General features: G+C 35.1%; 1 protein-coding gene across 4 annotated transcripts; it reads right to left on the bottom strand.

Moving 5' to 3' along the window:
* Positions 1-2,556: 2,556 nt before the first annotated feature.
* Positions 2,557-11,653, bottom strand: LOC131149228 (probable serine/threonine-protein kinase PBL18). Of its 4 annotated transcripts, XM_058099489.1 has the most exons (7): positions 10,999-11,082; positions 10,492-10,538; positions 9,397-9,719; positions 9,164-9,299; positions 4,091-4,227; positions 3,867-3,990; positions 2,557-3,137 (listed from the first exon to the last, which is right to left on the bottom strand). In XM_058099489.1, exons 4-7 carry the CDS (start codon positions 9,198-9,200, stop codon positions 2,734-2,736), a joined length of 702 nt encoding a protein of 233 aa, XP_057955472.1. In that variant the 5' UTR covers positions 9,201-9,299; positions 9,397-9,719; positions 10,492-10,538; positions 10,999-11,082; the 3' UTR covers positions 2,557-2,733. The 4 variants fall into 4 exon arrangements, with proteins under 4 accessions (XP_057955472.1, XP_057955469.1, XP_057955470.1 ...); XM_058099486.1 differs by lacking the exon at positions 10,492-10,538 and having other exon boundaries at positions 10,999-11,653; XM_058099487.1 differs by lacking the exon at positions 10,492-10,538 and having other exon boundaries at positions 9,397-9,715; positions 10,995-11,568.
* Positions 11,654-13,251: the final 1,598 nt, after the last annotated feature.

Below are 13,251 nucleotides of genomic sequence, written 5' to 3'. Positions count from 1 at the left end.
CCCAGGTCTCGCTAATCAGATTAAAGTCAGGATGTGGACACGGCTTCTGTGTATCAGTTGGATGTTCGGTCAACTCGATTCCCGGGACACATCTTCATTACCATCCACGATCTCCACTGACTCACAAAGACTCTCATTATCCACAGTCCCCGCTGACTCACAAAGCGAACTCTCACCATCTACGATATCCGCTGGCTCACAGAGTAAACTTTCACCATCCACAGGTATTGCTGGTTCCGTGAGTGTATCTACCTGAAATTGAACCTCCGATGCTCCTTCTTACTTGCTGATCCTTTTCCACCGCGCCATGTCGTGGGAGCAAAAATATTAATTTTTTTGTATTGTAAAAATAGTGTCTAAAATTAATTTACTTACTTATTCTCAAAAAGTTAAGTATGGATACTTAATTGGTACAATTCTCTTGTACGATCTTGCTTGTGAGGTATCTTAAGATTAATATAAAAGAAAATTGAATTCAAAAGGCCAAAAGTATTCAAGCGACACTAATTAAATTTTAAAATATAAAAATTTAAAGATCATAAGGGTAAAAATGTCAATTAGGACGACAAGCCATGATTTAAAAAATAAAAATTATTATAGCTACACAACAAATTTTACATATTTTGGCATTCAATTATAACATTTTTAAAATATTAATCTTCATGTATAGTAAAAATATTTTTTACAAGCAATCCATTTATTCTCTTTAGCCGGATTGTGATATTTATATTCTTTTTATTATTTTTCAAAATTTGAACTAAGAATATGTACACTTAATTTCACTATAAATAAAACTAAAGTAAAATTAAAAAAAAAATGGAGTAGATCATATCTTTCAAGAGTTGTTTAGTCGGTAAATTTAAGATTTTCGTCGCGATCCAAATTTTAACATTGTAATTTTTAATTAAGATTAAAATATATTATTTAAGTAGAAAAAAATAAACAATTTGATTAGTGACCAAGAAATCTCTATATTAAAATAATAAAAGATTTGAGTGGAACACCACTTTCTAGTTCCTTCTTTCTTAAGCTAAGAGGGTATTGAAAAACTACAAAGGCCAAAAGAAACTCTGCACTTAAAGAGTCCAAATTGTGATGTGAAAGGTCAGCAAATTGTGATGATATAATTGTAAGGGGTTGCAATTGTAGTTGAGAATAAATACTATTCAGCAACAGCATTCTTCTTGTCTCTTTGTTTTTCTTTTTCCATTTTTCCTTCCTTCGTCCTTTATATTATTTTATTTTATTTTTTGCCTAGAGCCAATATGGCATGAATCAAGAAGAACAAGAAGCACTTTTAATAATGGGTGTGTGTTAATATATATATTTTTTATGATCCGGAATTCTAATCCGAGCAAAGCCTTCTTATCCGTATTAAGGCAGCACCAAATCAGGGGAGTGAAAACATTGCCACCCGCTTATTAATGTATTCTTGATAATTATTTAGACAAATCACATGTAGAGAATCAAACTTGAGACCTTCGTGTCTACAATTAGGTCACATTATATTAGACTAGACTTGCATCCAAAGTATAAATTAAAAATTTTAGCAGGTAGTACCACCTATATTAGTTATATAATGAGAACACAAATTGTCGCATAAAATATCATTGTATTACGGATCATCCAATTTTTTTTCTTTTTGGTAAGAAGAAAAGATCATAAATTATGAGAATAGTTATTCCTTATTTATTTTTTGTTATGAACTGAAAAAAATTTTACATTATTAATTAACTTATGGTGTCGACATAATTTTTATATAACTAGTTATAACCAATCTACTCCTGTAACAGACATTCCGTAAACCAAATGTAAGATTAGGAGTTAAGCGCAGTTCTTTTGCTTTTTCTTGCAACATCAAGTGTGGAAGAGTAACTATTTTTACTACTAAAAGGGTCCTTTTTTTCCCTTAAAAAACTATACAAAAAATAGCTTCCAAGTTGTTTTCATTTCTTTTTTAAGCTAGGAGTACAATTTTGGACTTTAAAGTTGAATTTAAGTGAATTTGAACTATATTTAATGTAATTTTACATTACATATCGTACAAATTAATCCACAAAAATCCAAATTCAAAGTATCTTCCAAACATAAGGTTTAATTCTGGCAAATAGATTTCAACTTACGAATCAAATAATGCTCAAACAAAATGATACAAAAATTAAATTTACTGGGGCATGCCTTTTGGATGGACAATGCCTATTCTTATATATATATATATATTGGAACCATGGTTGGTCATATTTCTCTTTATCGACAAATCAAAGAAGCTATAATCATAGAATTCTATGATACTGGTGGGAATTCGTGTATTTTTTTAATTTAATAATATAATATTAAATAAATTTGTATATGTATACAAAACAAATATTTACTTTACAGAAAGGTCTTGAATGTTGTACTAAAATTGTAATCCGTAAAAATTTTATATGATTTCGAGAAAGCCGCTATGGTGAAATCAGTACACACGCTGCTCTTAGGAGACAGTGCTAGAGCATCTCGGTTCGAGTCCGAGTGGCGGCATAGCACCTTCTAAAATAAACGAGATACACTAGATCCTATAATGAATTCTATTCTTGATTTCCATTTCAATATATATATATAGGAAGCATACTTTGTACAATTTTTTGGACACAGCACCAAGCTCATTTTTCATTCCATTCTAAGGGAGAAACCAAATGCATTCCATTCTAAGGGAGAACTCTGCGTACCAAGAAAATTCAAAATTATGCCTACCTAGTTGGTAGGTGCAGCAGCTGTTGCGCTTTGAGGCAAACTCAACTGCCTGATCCCGTGATGCTCTGCATTAGCTTGGGGTGTCCTTGCAACGTCTTTCGATGTGTGGAGTCGTTCCAACTGGGCTAGCACATCTATCATTGCTGGCCTATACTTTGGATCTGTGTGGAGGCATTGCAGAGCAAGTGCAGCGGCAGCTTGTGCTCCTTTCTTTGAGTATTGCCCCCCCAACCTTGTGTCCATAATTCTGAAAACGCGCCTGTCACTTAGGAATGGCTTGGCCCAATCAACAAGTGTTTCTCCAATGCCACCAGTTCTGTCATCGTCCAGTGCCCGTCTTCCTGACAGTAGCTCTAGCAAGACTACCCCAAAGCTGTATACGTCACTCTTTGGCGTTAAATGACCTGCCCAAGCATGACAAAGCACCGAGACGGAAAAATGCTAAGTATATCACATGCATAAATCTTATTTCCCCTTTCCGTGAAAGAGAAGAAAAAAAGAAGTAAAATCAATACCCAATTGACTGAAAGAGGTTGTGGGATCATTAGTCAGACACTAAGACACAAACCAATTAACTATGAAACACTACCAAGGTTCTCACTGTGAAGAGCAAATACAAAGATAACTTTAGATATTGAGTTCACAAAAAAATTTTAAAATGAGAAATGTTATTTGAAGAAGCGCAAAAAATATGAAAGTGTGAATTCCACATAAAAGTGATGTTATCTCCATCCTATAAAAGGGAAAATAAATCCTGCAAGGGTTCCTCAAGGTAGCCTTGGTAAATAATGCACGATTAGGTCAATTTGATAGGGAATGGTATGATTTTTATTTCCTTACCACACTTGTGCAATTAAAGCAGCACCTAGAACCATATTGGTGAGAGAAGACTACTGACTAGTATACACATAAAAATGCCATATTAATAGACAAATTAGAATGTTTCAGATCATTTAAACCCTGCTTTCTCTCTCAACATCATTGATTAGTTAGGGAGTATGCGGCAGCTGGCCTGCTAGTAAGGGCTGTTCATGGCCATGCTACATGCTTAGTTTCAAGTCTTCATGTGCACCTCCAAAATTGAGAGAGAGAGGGGGGGGGGGGAGAGAGAGAGAGAGAGACGTAAAGCTAACCTGTGGCAATATATTCTGGAGCAGCGTAACCTCGAGTTCCAACGACTTTGGTCGAAACATGAGTCTTATCCCCAGTAGGACCATCCCTAGCTAAGCCAAAATCTGAAAGCTTTGCTCCGAAATCCTACAAAACATAACCATAGAGAGTTCCAGTAATCATCAAAACTGATTGATGAATTCAGCCCTGATTCATAATAACTAGTTTTTTCCAATATTAGGCTTACCGAATCAAGTAGAATATTAGACGCCTTTAAATCCCGGTAGATTACGTTGGCATCTAAACCATGTAAGAAGGATAATCCCCTCGCCACATCAACTGCAATACTCATCCTTGTAGGCCAAGGTAGAGGTTGAACACCTTCTGCAGAGAGAAACCAAGATATTATGTATCATTTTTCTTCTTTTTTTGTGTTTTTTTTTTGGAGTGGGGGGTAGGGGGGGGGGGGGGGGGGATGGTGGTGTGTGTTCATCCATCACATGCCGGAAAAAAACACGATCTGTATGGATGACACATAAATGAGCACAATCAATTTCGACACCACATTAAAGTAAAAAGAATGAAGGCTAAAACCATTCCAAAATGAAAAAAAAAAAATTATTGGAAACCACGATGTTACATTCTTAAAAAGATATTAAAATCCCTGCGCCTCACCAAACTTCTTAAGATTCTAGGCAGATCAGTACTTAGAGATATGGTATGGGGGCCTCTTTGAACAAAAAATTTCAAATTTGATGCTTGCCGCATTCTTCTAATTAAAATTAGAAATTTCAGCAGTGTATGGCGGGCCTGCGCTTCTTGCACTCTTAAAGCCCAATGCTATTTCATGTGCGAGGGAGGGTGTGCAAGGTCTGTCCTAGTAACTTCAGCTTTTAGGTGAATCAGTTCTTTGACTTGTAAAATGGAAACAAAAGAAATTATGCAGACTACTAGAAGCTCCAATGACACTCCAATTCCACATAATTGCTGCCCCTTAGTCAACTCTGAATGCCAATGGCCATGAAAATGGAGCTCGTTTTTGGCTGGCCATTCTTAGTGAAGTTGCAACAAGTAGATTAGAAGACCATATACAAGGCTTTGTCTTATAACGTGTGTGATATGTTAGGAATCTCATGCTCACTTGTTCTTAAATTGCCCTGTGGCTTAGAATATATGGAATAAGCCTTTTGGTTTATTTGGTGAATTCAACTTTTTTTAAGGTTATTTATAGATTTGTGTCAGAAGTATTAGGAGGCATAAGGATGCAAGGAGGCAGTGGTTGTGTGCAGTTTTTTTGGGGCTCTGGTTCATTTGGCTAGAGAGGAATTCTCGCATTTTTCATGATTGCCTATGCCCGTGCTTGTGATTTTTTGGACAGGATTGTTTTGCCTCCTTGTGGGCATTTTCATCTGGTTGCTTCTGCAGGACTGGTTTCTCAAATCTTAGCAGAATGGAAGGAATTTTTGCGTTGTTTTTAATTTGGTTTTTCCTTCTTTTTTCCTTTTCTCCAGTCCGTCCTTAACAAGATATCCTTCCATGTACATTCTTCTTATTCTTAATTTTTTTTGTTGATAAAAAAACCGTGTTTCCTTTGATAGGCTCCACGCCTGCATAAGTAATGGGTAATTTTGGTCGAACTTGTTTCTTGCATAACTAAGATGGAATCAGTGTTATTTACATTTAATGTTTATTTTCCTTTAAAAAATACCAAAAAAAAGAAAAAACTTCTCCAATTCACATCTTAACATTGCTTATTCTCCTGGGTTTGCAGCATTAGCTGATCACGTAATGCTCCCCCATTTTCATTTAGAGGTAGAAATTCATACCTTGTAATATATCAATTATTAAAACTTGTAATTTGCTTTATCATCTCGCTGACTTCACCTAATGAGCAACTCTCAAGTTCATAACTTCATATTGGATTGAAGGAAAAATGTAACATATTGTTGACCATATTGACTGGTTTAAGCAATCAGGCAGTAAAAACTTCGTATCATGCAAAACAAATTTTAACACGAGAAGAAGCCGTATCACACAATACAAAATACTTTTAACCAGTCACAACAGTTAGTCGACCCAATCACTTAAAAAATCTAATTTATTCATTTATGTAGTTTTTTATGTTGGGTTAACAACTCTAAAGGACTACAAGATCTTTTACCCTTGGTTCCTTGCACCTAGCCCATCTTTTCTATCTTCCTCATCAAAACCAAAATTTTGGCTCCGTTTGCTCTAGAAAAAAAATTCTTTTCTCATCTTGCCAAGGCAGGTTCTCAAATCCATCCTTTCCCACATTCCTATAAGTTATTGGCTGTGGTTTTTGTAGAGTTCTTTGTTTTCTTTGATTTTGGGTGCTTTGTCGTAGTTTGAGTGAGTTTATTGCTTGGAGGCATGTGAAGCTCCTTGGCACTTTGTCTCCCTTTAAATTTAAGAATGGTTGACAAAAGGAAGGGAAAGAAACGGGTTAACCCTGTATGGGATCATTGCAGATGTGTTGAAGGTCGCAAGGGCCAAGGGTGCTGTGCAGAAGTTCTTTTGGTAGAATAAGAAGAAATTCATTAAGAGAGAAGGATCATATACAAAAAGGATGTGATCCATCCTCACATACAAAGCAAAGCAAAAACAAAAGCAACTACAAAGAGAAAAATAAAGAACTAAGCTAACAGTACTATGCTCAAGTTAACTAGAAAATATTGAAGGAAACAGTATTGGGATGCATTTATGAAGCAAAGAATAGAGCCAAGTAGAAAACTGAACAATGTCAATCATTGCAAGAAGAGATATTTTCATATTTGTGAAACTATCGACAACTATTAGAATTTACATCTTTGGACCCTTCATGTGGCAACCTATCATCTTAATCCCAATGAAGATTCACATTTCTATAATTTTACATCTTGGTCAAATAATGCAACCATAAGCCAGTCTTTAACAGGCTCTTTATTGTAAGAATCACTATGATCCCAAATTTAAAACCAATCTTGAAGTGAATATTGGCTGATCTACTACCACTGATAGGATGTGCCCTAATATTATTACAAGTGCAAGATGGATGCAAAAAAGGAGAAGCTTCATAAAGTGGAAGGTCTGTGGAATGAGCATAGCCAGTATCTCTAGAGACAAAAAGAAACCGAATAAATTGCTCCTAGTCTTAACACCAGTACTCCTTCACAATATTTTGTTCATCATCTGCAACTTTTTGGTTACAACTTCTTGTTGCTGTGAATTTGGGTTAGTGCTATGGTGAAGAGTTGTTGGAGTGCATGCAAAGAGCTTCAAAGGCTAGCTGTATGGTGACACAGTTTATTAACCTTATTTGTAGTGCCATGGGTTGTTAGAGAAATTGAACCACTTTTGATCAAGTTCACTCTGAGAAGAGGAACCATTTAGATAGACAAAGACTCAATGCTCTTGTGGTTGTCAATTATAACATCAACTTGAAGATGAATTGAAGAAGAAACCAAAAAGACAAACATATGACTCTATTCATCTATCTAACATGGAATCCAATGATGAGTAGATGATGGAGAAAGAAGATGCATCCCTTCCGTGGGCCACTTGTTGAATGGACATCCAATAATGCTTTAAGGTTGATGAATTTGAGCCTAAAAAGGGATGAAAGAAAGAGAAACTAGAAGATGCATCCCTTCCGAGGGCCACTTGTTGGATGGACATCGAATAATGCTTTAAGGTTGATGAATTTGAGCCTAAAACAAGAAGAAAGCAAGGGAAACTAATCAAGTAAACTTTATATTTATAGTCTACGTGCTAGTTGCTTACTACTTTGTAACTCAAACTAATTCGTATTTTACAAACAGTATATTAGCAACGCCTCATGATGTTTGGTGTTAACCACTTTTTTTTAGGACCAAGAAATTTACGTGAACTAATGAAAAGGAAGAAGAGGGTTGTTTAAGAAGATAATATTGAAGAAATCATTGATTTTGAAAGGAAGAGAAGTTTCTCATGGATTTTAGAGATGATGATGTGGATAATTGATGGAGATTAAGAGATGATGTTGTTGTTCTGCTTTTCTTTTTGACTTATGAGTATAGCACAATATAATTTCTCATAGACTAACAGTTAGTGATTACATGATCATATTTTTAGGAGTCTATCAGAAGTAAGTAAATATATTTTCTACGCCACACAGCCATACTAGAAGATACAGAATCAGTACATGCTTATTGGCATTTTTGGTACATACATAGAGAAGAAGGTTGACTATCTTAACATTTTTTTGGTACATGGACACAACTATGTGACTCAGGCTCTCACTATCAATGAGAAGTTGTTATATATCAGTTTTAAATTCATTATTGTCATATAGTTGTGTTCTCATACATTAGCAGCTTCGTTTTTTTTGTAAAAACTATGGATTGTTCATGTATCTAATGGTACACAAAACACAATACAAACACACCAAAACCACCAAAAAATAATATAAATAAATATATAAAACAAAAACAATAACAAAAAAGAGAAAATTGAGACATGATATTATTATTCACAACACCTTGCTGTGACTCACTATACTGCAAAAGATAAGATGAGAAACATCTCATACAGCCTATATTACCGACCCCATCTTTGGGAGCTTAGAACCTTGGATTTGGATTTGTCTAGATCTAGATAAAATGCAATACAGAGTTGTACTGAGTTTTGTCCCAATCCACACAAACTCAAATCCAAGGCTTGGCTCCCAAGCACAACATGAGTGAATTCAAGAAAATGTAAACATTTATTGGTGCAGACTGTGCAGTGAAGTTCCCTGGGTAGGCATGCTGCATGTGTTCTGCAACAGTCAGGACAGAGTGCCACATAAACATCTGATAAAGCTATTAGCACTCAGCAAATTCGTGTATTGATAAAGATTTATAGATGCAGCGGAGTTCACCATTTAAGGATGACGCATGTGTTTTAGTAAAATAAGAAGAGATGCCACCTTGCAGGTGCAATGACCATGATTTTAGAAGCCCTATGTGGCAGGTCCATTTGAAAGGAAATGACTTGGCTGAGGTGGATGGTACTGTGAGGGGTATTCTTAAGTTAAGCTGAGTAAAGAAAAAAGGGATCCACAAGGCCCGCACCAAATGGTTGAGACAAAGGCTCGAATGTTGTTTTTGTATTAGAAAGAGTGCTGCTAACCAGGCAACTTTTAATTTATTTAAGTAATATCCACCAAGCAGATAGCTACTATCATCATTTCTTCGCAAAGGATCCACCATGTATAAACCCTTACCTTCTAGGAGTTCATTGACAATAACATTATAAGAAACTCTTGAGAACACACTTAATGTACTGAAGAATATTTACTTACTTCTGAATAAATGATTTTCCAGACTTCCTTTTGGCATGAACTCATAAACTAAAAGCCTGTTGTCAGATTCTGAGCAATACCCAATGAGTTTCACAAGATTCTCATGGTGAAGCTGACCCAAGTAGTTGACCTCGGCCTGCCAAATTGAAAGGTCAATCCAGAGTTAAGCTCAGATAATAACTGAACATGCTGAAAAAAGAAACGGCTTAAATTAGAGGTCAACTAGCACATACAAGCCATTCCTTGTGGCCTTGGAAGCTTTCTGTCTTCAGTTTCTTGATGGCCACCACAATTCCGGTCCCTGGTTTGGTGGGTGCCAATGTGTTCTCGTCAATCCATCCTTTGAATACACACCCAAACCCTCCTTCACCCAGAAAACTTTCTGACCGGAAGTTTTTACTGGCATTCTTGAGATCACTGAAACTGAAGGACTTGAGGTTGCAGATAGATACATCACTTTTGGATGCTATTAGAGATTTGTTCAAACTTCCCGAAGATGTTTGCAGACTAGAAGGAGTTAAATCCTGCTTTCCCTCACCAGGAGATTTTGTACTCCCTGGAGAAGAAAACATGGAACAGATGAGGCAACTAGCAGACTCGTATAAGAAACAACTGAACGCTGTGATTGGTTAATAGAGTTAAAACAAGAAAGTGAAATAAAGATTGACATGCAAGCAATCATCATTTTCTTTTTTGGGCTTATTTCAGCTTAAATGAACAAAAAGATGCTCCTTTGAGTAGCAGTCAAACTTCAAATTAGTCAGATCTAAAATGCCACTCGCAGAAACAACAGAAGTAAAAATTTAGATCTATTGGAAAATTTTCATCCTGCCAAATGGAATCTTATTAGAAATACCAATGAAGTCAGAAGTTATGCATTTGATGGCAATGCAAAATGTCAACCACAGCATGCTGATTATCTCTAGCCAGGTCATGGGCCGAACCTAGATGATCTAAGTCCAGCTCGAATCCCATTCAATGATGAGTTTACCACATATGCCCGTTGACCAAACCCAACCAATTTGTCTACCAGGAGAGGCTAGCTTTAGAAATTTGATGGAGGGAAGTAACTCATTGCAGAAGACACAGGTTCATCAGTGTGTCTGAAGGGCAAAGAATGACAATCTAATTGCTTTTCAGGTTCAAAACTTCGTTGGGACGTTGTGATATTAAAGTGGGGACTTGATCATACAAGAAAATTGTTGAGAAGAAGAATAAGAAACAGCAAATGGTCAGAAAATCAAAAGCAGAAACAGCCAGAGCACTACACTCCGCACAGCTGTTAGTTTTCAACTGAATATTCAAAATTAGAATGAAATTACACCCACCACACTCAGGAGTCAAGACATGAAAGAAGGATGTCCAACTACTCCAACTGGAAGAAGAAAACCAACCACAATTAGAAGTTTCTGATGAAGTTATTATGCGTGATTAACAACAATGAACCTTTCTACAGCACTCCACAATAAGTACCCCAGTAAATATTAGATAAGAATTGAAATGGAACTTAATTAAAGCAGATGTTAAAATCAATCACAAACCCAAAGCCAAACCCTATATAATCCTTAGTTCTTCATGTAAAGAACCCACTTCAGAAACATCAAGATTGCAAAAAAAAAAAAATTTTAAAATCAAAACAAAACAAAAGAAAAGAAACTGCAAAACCCCTTCCAAACACAAACTAATTACAAAACAAGAATCAAGAAACATAGGGCAGGCTCCTCTTCTGTCTACAGTGATCAGAAAACGAAATGGATCGGCGGAGAAGAACAAATCAAGACCCAAAAAACCCGCAAACGCATAACCACGAAAAGAAAGAAGGAGAATAGACTTGCCAGAAAACAGGGTAGATGAAGCATGAGCGAGTCTGGCAGATGCAGATCTTCCACAGCAATTTCCCATTTGAGACAAATCTATCTATCTCTCAGCCACCATCAACTCTACTGGGGACGAGGCCCTTGAAATTAGAGCCGAAGAAGAAGAAGACGAAGGGAGGAAATAACAACAGGTCCATGGAAATGAGGAAGAAGCAACAGTAGCTGCAGAAGTAGCTGGTCAATGCCCAAAATCCCCATTCAAACGAGCCGGAAAGCGATTCACCCGCATCGGCCCCACCGATCGGCATTAAAATATTTGCAAACCATAAAAAATTGCAAATTTTATATTGACAACGAAGAAAATTCAAAATTCCCAACAATAATTGGGATCCGAGCGCCCTAATTCAATACCGGCCCGAGTACCGGCTCGCCGATCCATCTCCCCTGGAATTTTCAACATCTCTGACGATTAAACGCAGAGATTAGAGATAGATGGGGTTAGCTTGCCGAGATTATTAATGAATTTCTTAGGTGATGCATTGCTGTTGTCAGAACTCGGGCGCTCTTTGAATATTCGAATTTGGGTGTGGATGTGGACACTGTAAAGTTCAAAATTGACGTCTGCTTGGTCGACGGTGGCGGAGGCGTAGGGGAGAGCGAACAAAGTCTTGCCGTGATTCATATTTGATGCATAATTTTTATGATATTAATTATTTTTTTAAGAAAATATAAATTATTTTTTTTGTGTTTATATCCATAAGTGTTTGTTGATGAAAATTTAGGAAGTAATTGATTTGTTGAGTTATTTTATTATTTATTGAGTTATGATAATAAATATCAGAATCCAACGATAATGACTTTAAGAGTTTTTTTTTTTTCTAATATATGAGTTAGTGGAAATAATTATTTATGTGCTTGTGTCTATAAATATTTGTTGATATAAATTTAGGAAGTAAATTTAATTCGTTGAGTTATTTTATTCTCTAACAAGTTATGATAATAAGTACAAGACTGCATCGGTAAAGAGTCAAAGGATAATAAGTTCAAAAGATTTTTTTAATATTTAAGTTAGTGGAGTGGTAAAAAAGAAGAGGAAAATTTTAATTGAAATTGAGTTGCGTGAGTGAGTTGAAGGCTATAAATTAAAAATAATAATTTAATTTAAATTATAATCGAGTTGTGTGAGTGAGTTGAAGGCTATAAATTAAAAAGAATAATTTAATTTAAATGAGTGTAGCAGTTTAACTCATTAAGATTTTGTTATAGCAAATAGGTATGAGAATGTGGTAGTAACTTTAATTTGATTTAGATAATAGCAAATTATTTTGTATTTGCGCTTAAGTTGTTTTTAACAAAATTAAAAAATTGAAGTTAAAGAATTAAGAGAAGATTTTTGAAAACTTAATTTGATTTAGTTGTACTTTTTATTTTCTCAATTGTATTGTATTTAACTTGTGAAACTCTAAAATATATAAGGCACGACTCAAATGAGTTTAAACTGAAAATTAAAAACAAAAGAAGATCGAACCCAACCTTGGAGCTAGGGGCGATCGGCTAATCTAGGCAGAAGCTGGAATCAGTCAATCAACCGTAAAGGCAATCAATTGGTCTAACAACTATTACATGTAATGGTCATTTTTTTCTCTTTAATAACTAGTGAGCAGTTGACAGGGTCCATTTAGTGGTCGACCACCTCGACCTATAAGAGGTTCGAACAAACAAAAACCAACAAATTATTCTCTAATCTCTACATATATGCCCTCCAAAATATTAAGAATGTCAAAAAGATATCAATATTGAATTGTCAAGTGCCTGATCATTCTATAAAAGTGTCCAATAAAATTAAATCTTACTCTATTCTCATAGGATGAAAATACACGAATAATGTTGAATTGTAATAAATTTTTCTTTCTAGTTTTTAATAGTTTCGTTAAAATGACTCATGCTTTTGTGTGGGACTCATTCATCCATCTCTTTATATTTAAAAAAAATTAAAATACTTATTTTGTTATCTTAAAAGTTATATTTTAAATATATGTGCATTGATTTTATTTTGTGCCAAAAAAAAAAAAAAAAAAATTTTCTGCCAAAGGATATAAATTGCCTAACCTCAAAGTATTAACAAAATCACAAAGCCAATGTTGGTGGTCAAAGATGATAATATGTGGAATTTTGTGGCATGTAATTAATGCATTCTTTCAAAAATGTCAAAGAATTAAAAATATGCACATGCAAAAGAAGAACACTAAATAATTAATTTAATGAAAAATT

The sequence above is a fragment of the Malania oleifera genome, chromosome 2 (genome assembly GCF_029873635.1).
Source record: "Malania oleifera isolate guangnan ecotype guangnan chromosome 2, ASM2987363v1, whole genome shotgun sequence".
NCBI classification, from domain to species: domain Eukaryota; kingdom Viridiplantae; phylum Streptophyta; class Magnoliopsida; order Santalales; family Ximeniaceae; genus Malania; species Malania oleifera.
The sequence above is the reverse complement of the archived record's forward strand: the minus strand, read 5'-3'. Positions and strand labels throughout refer to the sequence as shown.